The sequence below is a fragment of the Ictalurus punctatus genome, chromosome 17, assembly GCF_001660625.3.
Source record: "Ictalurus punctatus breed USDA103 chromosome 17, Coco_2.0, whole genome shotgun sequence".
Lineage (NCBI taxonomy): Eukaryota > Metazoa > Chordata > Actinopteri > Siluriformes > Ictaluridae > Ictalurus > Ictalurus punctatus.
Genome location: NC_030432.2, coordinates 24,750,212 through 24,761,616, shown reverse-complemented (window position 1 = coordinate 24,761,616; position 11,405 = coordinate 24,750,212). Strand labels below are relative to the sequence as shown.

The 11,405-nt window shown below is 36.7% G+C and overlaps 2 protein-coding genes across 2 annotated transcripts; both read right to left on the bottom strand.

Annotated features, from left to right (window-relative positions):
• Positions 1–2,733: 2,733 nt before the first annotated feature.
• On the bottom strand, positions 2,734–3,747 carry LOC124626021 (olfactory receptor 52E4-like). The gene has a single exon (XM_017491181.2). The coding sequence runs from the start codon at positions 3,715–3,717 to the stop codon at positions 2,734–2,736; it is 984 nt and encodes a 327-aa protein (XP_017346670.2). The 5' UTR covers positions 3,718–3,747.
• Positions 3,748–10,129: 6,382 nt separating this feature from the next.
• LOC124629110 (olfactory receptor 11H6-like) lies at positions 10,130–11,172 on the bottom strand. Its single transcript, XM_047161542.2, has one exon. It carries the CDS (start codon positions 11,170–11,172, stop codon positions 10,228–10,230), a length of 945 nt encoding a protein of 314 aa, XP_047017498.2. The 3' UTR covers positions 10,130–10,227.
• Between the last annotated feature and the right edge of the window lie 233 nt (positions 11,173–11,405).

Genomic DNA, 11,405 nt, shown 5'->3' with positions numbered 1-11,405 from the left:
TCTTCCATCTAGCTGTCTCTTATGCCAATGGCTGCCACACAGCCCCAAAGCATAATAGTTCCACCCCGATGCTTAATAGTTGGCAAGGTGTTCTTTTCATCAAATACTGCTCATATTGTTTCTTCAAAAATATCTTTGGTAATTGTGGTTTAAAAAAAAACAAACAAAAAAAAAACAAACAAAAAAAACATTTTTACTTAATCAGTTCAGCATTTGTTTTCAAAATTCTTCTTATCTAGATTTTTTTTTTTCACATACAGTCCCCTCCAAAACTTTTTGAATGGCAAATTCAATTCATTTGTTTGTGCTACTGCATACACCAATGACGTTTTGGGTTTTAGATCAAAAGATGGATATGAGATGAGAATTTAGGATTTCAGCCTTTATTTCCTGGTATTTATATCTACATGTGTTAAGCAACAAAGTATTTTATATCAGACCACCCAAAATTTTAGGCAAGCATAAGTGTAGGAACAGATAAGTCTTGTTTTGGTTGCATATCCCTTGCTTGCAATAAATGCATCAAGCCTGTGATTCATTGATGTCAACAAATTGCTGGTTTCTTCTTTTGTGATGCTTTTGCAAGTTTTTACTGCAACCTGTTGCAGTTGTTGTTTGTTTTATGGGGTTTCCCCCTTTCAGTCTCCTCTTCAGGAGGTGAAATGCTGCTCAATTGGGGTAAGGTCTGGTGATTGACCCGGCCAGTCTAAAATCTGTCAGTCAGCCCCTCCCGATAAAGTCCTTTGATGAGTTGGTAGATATGTTTTGGATCAATGTCTTGCTGCATGATAAAAGTTCCTCCTGATTAATTTGGATGCATTTCTCTGTAAAGTGGCTGACAAAATGTCCATATAAACCTCTGAATTCATTCTGCTGCTAACATCATCAGTTATATCATCAAGAAAATATTAGTAAGCCTGTTCAAGAAGCAGCCATGCAGGCCCAAGCCATGACACCACCTCCACCATTTTTCACAGATGAGCTTGTATGTTTTGTATCATGAGCAGATCCTTTCTTTATCCACACTTTGGCCTTTCCATCACTCTGGTAGAGGTTAATCTTGGTTCCAGAACGTTTGTGGCTCATATCTGTACATCTCTGTATCTGACGTTCCGATTCTTACTGCTGATGAGTAGTTTGCATTTAGTGGTATGGACTCTATTTCTGATCTTCAAGAAGCTCTCACAATGTTTGAGACCTATTCGGTGTCTGTTGCTCAGTACTATAGTGTTTTTTTTTGGTTTTTTGTTTTGTTTCTTTTTTTCCAGGACATTCTAAATTGTTGTATATACTATGCCCATTATTGATGCAATGCCTCTGATTGATTTTCCCTCTTTTCTCAGCTTCATATGGCTTACGTTTCTCCCATAGGCAGCTCATCTTCATGTTGGCTTATCCTTTATATCCTTATCCAGTGACACTGAAGGCTAAAACCAAGACTAGATTTTCAGAGGCCACCATAGTAGTTCTATCTAAAGTTTTTCTTAGTCTTCCAAATCTAGCCTTGACTTCCACAATTCCACTTAACTGCCATATCTTAATGACATTTTGGACAGTGGAAATTGTGAGCTGGAAGGGATTTCCTATGTCAGTTAGATGCTTAGAGTAGCCCATGGTCATTTATTGTTAGCACAAATTTTGAATAGTCATAATATATTGTGCTCTGAACTTGTTACTGCTAATGACGATGCTTTATCTGCCTAAGAAGTCATTTTTGAGTCAATTAAGGTCTAACAAGCTAATTAAGTTCTGAGAATTTACAACTTTAAGCGTCTAAACTTTTGCACAAATACTATTTTCTTTCCTATTTTAAAATGCATCAAATGTAACAAAAAAACAAAACAAAACAAAAACAAAACAAAAAAAAACAGTTTGCTTCAGTTGCATTTACTTTTTGTTTTTTACTTAAAAAAATCAATAAATATCTGTACGTAATTCGGCCAGGGATGCCCAAACTTTTGCATACAGCAGATAAAAAACAACAAAAAAAAAGACATACAGTATATATATATATATATATATATATATATATATATATATATATATATATATATATATATATATATAATATATATATATATATATATATATATATATTATATATATATATATATATATATATATATATAATATATATATATATATATATATATATATATATAATATATATATATATATATAATATATATATATATATATATTTATATATATATATATATATATATATATATATATATATATATATATATATATATATATATATATATATATATATATATATTACATATATATACACACGTGCACACACACACTACTGAATCTATTGAATCTGCTCATGTGTTAAATCGTTTGTTCAGATTTTCAGTTGCATAGTTTGCCCAAATGTTCTAAAATGTGCCCAAATGTGTAAAATGAGTAATGATCATTCATTTGGGTTGTATGCTTGTACGTCGGTGTTTAAAAATAAAAACATTAAATAAACCACACGCGCTATTATTAAAACCACTGAAACATTGTAAATCTCCAGCTCAGATTGACTGAATCACTGACTAAACTATTTCTATGAATGAGAGAAGAGTGAATTATGCAGTTGCAAATGAACACCATTAAGTTCGGGATCTCCAATCTCATCCGAAAATGGTGAGTGTGGGTGCAGGTTTTTATTCCAGACAAATCTAAGAGTGGCTCCTAACTGACTGGAATGAAAACCTGCAGAACCCTGTAGGTTTTGTCTCACTTTGCTGAAGCCTGCACCTGAGAAATTTTAGTTTTCTTTTTAAACATTTTCACTATGACAATTCTGAATTCATTTGTGTTCAAGACATAAATGATGGGATTTACCATGGGTGGAATTGTTACTGATAGTGAAGTGTTAATTATCCTAGCATTAGGATGGAGAGAGAATGTTACAGCTGCAAGGTACGTACTCAATACAGGAAGGAAAAATATTCCTACTACCAACAGGTGAGAGACACATGTTTTGAATGCTTTAAGACGACTCTCCCATGTTGTAATCTTAGTTAAGGCCAGCAAAATACCTAAGTATGATAAGACTATGGCAGTCAATGGTGCATAGAGGTATACTGCAGTACAGAAGTATGCCATGAAGGAATTAATGCTATTGTCATTACAAGCAATTGTATAAACTGGCCCATGGTCACAAAAAAAGCTCTTTATCTCATTGGTTTTACAGAATGAAAGTCGTGTAATCAAAACTACTAATGTGCCAATTATAACAAGATTAAATACCCATATTGCTGTTAAAGTTGCAGACATGAAGGAGTTATTCACAATAGCGTGGTATCTCAAGGGTAAGCAAATGGCAATAAAACGATCATACGCCATGACAACAAGAGTTAACGACTGTCCACCAGCAAAGAAACAAGTAAAAAACATGTTAGCCAAACAAGCATCATAGGATATGTACTGTGAATTAAAAAGAAAAGTCTTCATAAGGTTAGGAATCATTGCATTTGTTTCACCAAAGTCTGACAGAGCTAAATTAAAGATCCCCATGTATTTAGGAATATGCAGGCTTTTGTCAACTAATATCATGAAAAGAACAACCAAGTTCCCACATAGTGCGACAATATAGACAAAAAATAAAAAAACAAAGTAGTATTGGCTGAAAGGTATTCCAGAAAATCCACTGATGAAAAAGTATTCTGGACGCACAAATGATACATTTTGTAGTAAACTGTAGTTCAAAGCACTCATGATGGAGTAAATTTTAATGCCGTTTGTGTCCTTTCCAGCCTGAAATAACAAACATAATGAAATTCAGTTAATTTAAATTTACACTATACAATTATTTAAGCATTAACAGCATGAAATTACCATTTACACTCAACACTTTTAACAGTGAAGCTTCAGCAGTGATACTTTTATTTTCAATTATTAAAATAGTTCAATTTACTGTTGCTCTTTATCTAGCCCTACCTTATACCTTGTTGTACTGTAGATTCCACGTCTGTGCATGCATTACTGTATATATAGTGATGCTGAACCATATCTTCTCACGTGACAGGTCAGAAAGTGATGTAAAACATTATATGATTTTATTTATTTGTTTAGTTTCGATTCTCCTCTTTAGGGAACCAGGGCACGGCCAAATACATTACATATGAAAAGAGACATATTGGGGACCATCATGAAAATAACAAACAACCTTTAAATTAATACAGTGTCATCATATGAAAACAATTATATGATCACAAGATCTATATGAAATATACTTCTTTTCATTTTTGGAAACATGAATAGTGACACCACTTGAAATTTTCGAGTAGTCGATAATTCATATAGCTTCATATAACGATTGTTTTGTGATCAGTTTTAGACATTAATTATTTTTTGTTAACTTGATTAATTAAGCTCCATCACCAACAGAATTAAGATGAGATAAAACCTATTAAAGCTCCTGTACAATTAGACTAAAATGCCTATCCAAAGCATACCCAAAATAAAATTAAAGCTGTTCGGCATATATGCATGGTTTTGTTCACTTTTGAAAGCTGACACTCTGAAGTTTTTTTCCCTCAGAGCTCAGAAGCAGATACCTACAGATGACTACAGCTGGGAACCATTAGCTGGAAAACACAATTGGACCACAGCATGAAGCCTTTCCTAGTCCAAGTTCAAATTTGATAACAATACCAATTTTTTATTATATATATATATATATATATATATATATATATATATATATATATATATAGAGAGAGAGAGAGAGAGAGAGAGAGAGAGGGGGGGGGGGGGGGGGGGGAGGCGTTGCCGAGAGTTCCGCTGCCTTTACTGTGGAGAGGGCAGCCACCTCGTCCGCCAATGCTCTCTCAAAAAGCCACGGCCCTCCGTGGGGACAGCCAACCCTGACACCAATTGGTGAGTTCCAACCACGCACGCACAACTCATGTATTCATGCTACCTGTCATGTTTGAATGTTCAGGGGTGTCTACTGTGCTCACAGTGCTGACTGACTCAGGAGCTGCTGGCAATTTCATTTTCCAGAGAACAGTGCAAGACCTAAACCTTCCCGCTCATCCCCTACTCCAGGCACGTCACATCCAGTCCATCGTCTCTGCCCAGCACCCCGTCATTCTAGGCCTCCCTTGGTTGGAGCTCCACAACCCCCAGGTTTCTTGGGTGGACAAACAGATTATCCAGTGGTCGCCATACTGCTTCAATAAATGCCTGCAATTCCCCATTGTCCCGGTGGCAGCCATGACAGTGGAGAGCCCACTACACCCATCCCAGTCAAAATTCCTTCCGAATATCATGCTCTCATGGAAGTAATCAGCAAGGAGAGGGCGAGTGGATTACCACCACACCGCACCTACGATTGCGCAATCGAGCTCCTTCCGGGAGCCAGCCCACCACGAGGTCAAGTGTACCCTCTCTCACAAGCCGAACATCAGGCCATGGAGGAGTATATTCAGGTGGCTCTCCAACAGGGATACATCAGACCTGCCATGTCTCCCACCTCAGCCAGTTTCTTTTTTGTGATGAACAAGAGAGGTGGCCTCAGCCCATGCATAGACTGCTGGGGCCTACATCAAGTCTCTGTTAAATACCGTTATCCCTTGCCACTAGTACCAGCAGCCCTCGAACAGCTAAGGTCCACGCAAATGCAACGCAAACTATAAACATGGCCAACGAGGACTACACTTCCCATACACGCACACGCTCGCATTCTCCCAAGTTCTGATCATGGACACCTGGACCGAATCTCACACACACACACACACACACACGGTATTCAGCCTCGTCTCTGTCGTTGACCAAGCCAGTTTTCGTGTTCGGTTTTGGATTTTGTGCTTTGTTTACTGACTACAATTCTCTGCCCAAGCCTAGTATTGCCATTTCGTCTGATCGTCCGACCACAGCCTGTATTGTGACCATGCTTCCTGCCTGATCCTCGCAATTCTGAGCCATTCTTACCTGCGCTTGCTTCTGTCTCAGGTACTATAACTACGTATGTCATACAGAAAAGACATTATATTTTTGAGTCTTTTGAATCCATTCATGTGTTAATTTTTTGTTCAGGTTTGTTAAACAATTCATTTAGTTGTGTGGTTTGCAATAATATTAATATGCTTAATAATTTGCTTGTATATCTGTTTAGTATTGTTTTTCACATTGTTACACTAACTGAAGCACTAGAAATTGCTAATTATCAATGTAACCACATAACTGCCAGAACATAACGAGTGGATAAATTTCATATGTGCATGCACCTGTGTGTGATTAACATTGTGAGATTAAAATGCAATTTTCCATGAGTTATGTGTGAGTGCATATGTGAATTTTGCAAGTTTTTGTTTATGTTTATTTATTTCATTTAAGATGGTTGCTAAGCTGAAATGCACAGACCAGCCTTCCAAGTCCTCATTCTCCTCATGAGGGTGTCACAGTGGTGAAAAAACTACAGAGAATGTGTGACAAATACGCCACCAAGGAGACCTCACCCTTAGGTGAGATAATCTCTCTGAGATAAAGTCTCTCTGCAACTTACTCCAGGTCTGTCAGCAGGCCATCCTCAACATGCAAACAGAATGAGTCCAGAACATCGATGCCCTGATGGTCGCACAGGCCAAAATGTCTTGAACCCATGTTATTTGCTGTATGAGAAGTCCTGCAAACCTCCAGGGGGGTTCTCCCTATTTGAATTACTGAACAGGGAAGTTCCACAGTGTCTTATTTTTTTTCCTAGAAAATTGGAAGGTGGGACCTTCACAGAGCAATGCCCTTGACCTGAGGGCAAGAAAAGAAGTGCTTATACTATTAGCTATGCTGAGCTCTAAATTGCAACATGACAAGGGCCCTTGAGATCACAGAGTGAGTCTGGGACGTTGACTATGAACTAAGGTGGACAGATGGAGGTGGTGCACGTTAGATTATGCCAACCTACTTGTCAGTTACCCTGGGTTCCTTTGTGACCTCATGGACTATTACATGTCTGGCTCTTGGAGTGATCTTTTTTGTTGACCTCTACTGGGGAGGATAACAATGGTCTTGAATTTACTGTTTGTACACAATCCGTCTGTCTATGGATTGGTCCAAACTCTTTAGAGATGATTTTGTAACCTTTTCCAGCAGGCTGAGCATCAACAAGTTTTTTTTTTCTGATGTCCTAAGAAATCTCCTTTACACTTCCACAACACTTCTCGTTGTGAACATCAGTCTTTGATAGATCCCTGTTCTTTATATAAAACCAGGTACTCACTCACAATTGTCATCCCACTGATTGAAAATACCTGACTCTAATTTCACCTTCACATAACTGCTACTCCTAGAGGCTCACATACTTTTCCATTCACAGATATGTAATATTGGCTCAATTTCCACAATCAATAAATTACAAGTATAATATTTTTGACTCATTTGTTTAATACGGTTCTGTGACAGTGGGCCTGCAGTCCACACACAGTGCGTCACACTCCTCGGGCAACTGCCGGCAGGGTGCTGAAAGGGCAAAGCCATTTCAGCACCCCGATTGTTTTGCTAAGCAAGAGAGCAAATGGCTGCGAGGCGGGGCGGCAGAAACACACACGGCTAGCAGCGGATGATTGGAGCAGCTTCTCCTCAGCGTCTAGGAGAAGAGGAGCAGCTATAAAAAGGATGCAGCAGACACAGCATGGTGAGTTCTCACTTCAGAAACACAGTTTGTGACATGTCTCTACCTCTCACCATTTACAGACGCAGACGATGCCAAGAGCCAAGAAGAAACTCCGAGACTGCGCTGCGCTTCTTGCTGACACCCACAGCCTCGGCTAAGCCTCCTGGGTCCCCCCTCCTTGCAGCACCGCCCTGTTCACCATGCCCCAGTTCAGGAAGACAGCGGCCCACACGCACCAGATCAAAACCTCTGCACCTCCACGCTTTCACCTGAATTTTAATAAAACCACCCACCTCTTTGCACCATCTCTGCCTCCAAGTGTCTGTGTTCTGCCTGTCTCAGCCCTGAGTGCCACAGGTTCGCTTTGTCTACTTTTAGGACTTGAGTGTGAAAATTTGATGTTTTAGGTCATATTTATGCAGATGTATAGAAAATCTTAAAGGGTTCACAAACTTTCAAGCACCACTGTAATTGTCTGTACACTTCTGAAATAGAATGTGTATTTGTTTGATAAACACAGCCAGTGTACTTGCAGAACTTTTCACTACACGCAAACTAATTGCTTTATAGTAAATGCTAAGCTTCCTACAAATATTAACAGATATGATCAGTGTTAAAATATTCTGATAAACCATACAGTACTTCAAAATTAAATCAGTCATTCATGAAGATTACTGAAGACTGACATCAGTTGTTCAAAATACTACATGGACACACTCCTTTTTTACATTGTATATGTTTTGTAGGCCTATGTGCCTTTACTCACTCTTTATGTAAATGTTAAAAGAAGTTAAAACAGCATATTTATCCCCACATTAGTCTTTGGTTGGTCCAACTTTATAGACAATTCTCAAGATTTTGTTTCTGATCTCTTTGGTTCTGAACACGAAGTTACTGTTTCAGGTGTTCCAAGTATGTTACGTTATCTGCCTTTTATTTAAAGTATACATACGATCTATCCATGTCCATTAACTTTTAAGCAGATTAATGAAGAATTTAAACTGCCCAGTAGAGATTTTTGTAAGTTTATTCAGTTGCATGACTTATTGGAGTCTCAAATGAGAGTAGGTAAAATGTACTTTGTTCATACTGAAGAAGAAAAGAAGTTTTTCTCCTCAGGTGGTACTAAGAGGAGGATATCTTAAATTTAAACTATGCGGTCAAATGTTACAGTAGTTTATCAATGTTTGACTCTCTAATGGAGATATGGGAAAGGAAATTTGGCATCCTTTTAATGATAAGCGGAATGATAAACGTTTTTCTGAAGGGTACTTAAATTTTGGCTCATGAACAAAAATTTTAAATTCATCCACAGGACTTATTTTACACCAGTACGTCTCCACAGAATTTTCCCCAACACCACCAATTATGTTTTAAGTCTAAAGCAGCCACTGGTACAGTTTTACATTTTGGTATTGTGAAAAGATTAAGACCTACATGAAAGACATTCACAAAATTATAGAAAAGATTATTGGAAAGACTGTTACAATGTCTCAGACTGTATATCTCTTGAATTGTACTTTTTTTTTTTTTAATCTTGATGGTGCTGAGCTTGTACTGAACCTTTGTAGGTGTCTGGGTAAAAAAAAAAAAAAAAAAAAAAAAAAGGTATACTTTTGTTGTGGTCAACTTCACAGATACCATCTGTCAAATTGTGGATGAGACAGGCTGCTACTTTTTTGCCATTAGAAAAACCTACCTATTATCTTCATCACAGATCTGACATTTTTTGGCACACTTGGTCTTTTCTCTGGGACTTTCTTAATGAAGAAAAATGAATGCTTTATTCCATGTATTACTATGCCTTGATGTATTATTATTATTATTATTATTATTATTATTATTATTATTATTATTATTATTATTATTATTAACTTTTTTCTTTAGGGATAAATTCACACACTTAAAATCTGTATCCTTTGTTTATATATTTCTGTAAAGCTGCTTTGAGACAATATCCATTGTTAACAGTGCTATACAAATAAAATGTAATTGAAAATTGAATTAAATTTCTCTGATATGCCCTGTTCCTACGTAGATTGTGTGTATAGAGTCTAAGCTAGTGAATGTTGTACATGCTGTACTTAATACTTGACATTGCAGAGTAGGATATTTTCAGATTTTAATTTCAGATTTATTTTATTTTTTCATTTTCCTGAATGCAATGTCACTGTCAAATTGATTGCAGGCTGCATTTACTTTCCTTACATACTCATCTGCCCGTAGAAAATTAATCTGCAGCTTGAATATATGAGTTAAGTGTCTATACAGTTCTGAGGTAGAAAATGTGTTTATTTGTTTGAGAAACACATCCAGTATGCTTGCACTATACACAAATTAATCATTCTTTTGCATTACATGCTTAGCTTCATATAAATATTAACAGATATGAGCAGAATTAAAATCTGTTCTAAATCTAATCTAAATTCTGATAAACCATAATTCCAAGTTAAATAGGTCATTTATGAAGATTACTGACTGACATCAGTTCAGAATACTACACAGACACACACTCCTGCTTTTACACTGTATATGCTTTGTGGGTCTATGAGCCTTTACTCACTCTTTATGTAAGTGTTAAAAAAAGTAAAAACAGCATATTTTCCCCCACATTATTCTTTGGTTGGTCCAACTTTAGACACAATTCTCAAGATTTTGTCTCTGATCTCTTTGGTTCTAAAAGAATATATGAAAGGATTTACTAAGGATGGACCAAGAATGGTGCCAATTCTGAGCCCATGTCGCTCCTCTATTGTGAGAACTATACCTGTTCTAGTTAAAATGGTTATAATAAAAGTAGGGCCATAATAGCACACTACAACTATCAAATGACTAAAGCATGTGTTAAACACTTTTTTCTTGCTACCTTTTGAGGTCATTTTGACAACAACAATAACTATCATTATGTAAGACCCACAGATGAAACTGAATGTCCCAAACAGCAGAAAAAAAGTTAAAATTGCCATCAAATCAAAATATGGGTTAGGATCTACACAAGTGGCTCTGACAACAGATCCATAGTCACAAAACAAGAATTTAAGTGTTGTGAAACAAAATGGTAGAGAAATAACAGTTCCAGGCAGGACAGCTACTATAGCAGTACCTAGAATCCACAAGAAAGAAGTGAGAATAACAGAACGAACATTTGTCAGAATTGAAGGGTAGCGCAGAGGCTTGATTATGGCAAGTAATCGGTCAAAAGCCATGACAGAAATAGTAAACACCTCCATCACAAAGCCTAAACCAAACACAAACATCTGAATAATGCATGGTACATAAGATATAGTTTTAAAGCCAACTAAAAGGTTCCCTATCATAGTTGGACATGAACATGTACAATAGAGCATGTCTACTATTGCTAAATTGCAAATGAAGAGATACATTGGCTGGTGTAGATGTTTATCCATAACAATAAAGCATATGTTTGCCAGGTTCCCAAGCATTACAAGAATGTATACAGTAAGTATGACAATTCCAAGAATTACTGGTTTTTCAAAATTATCAAATCCTGTGATAACAAATTCGTTGATTGTTTTTCTGGAAACATTTTGAGCCATGTTTAATTTTAAGATATTTAAAATGTTATCTTCAATAAGGAATTAACAATCTGTTGTCCAGCAGTCTTTCAAGTTGTTATTTAAAGTGCCTCTGTTATTCCAAAATTCATTAAAGTGACACTATAATAGTACTTAAAGTGAGACTGGAACTGTACTTCCAGTCCTCCAGTACTGTAGAGTTCTGCTACTGTAATGCTGTATAAGGCATCCAGTCCACTTCTTCTGCCAAAAGG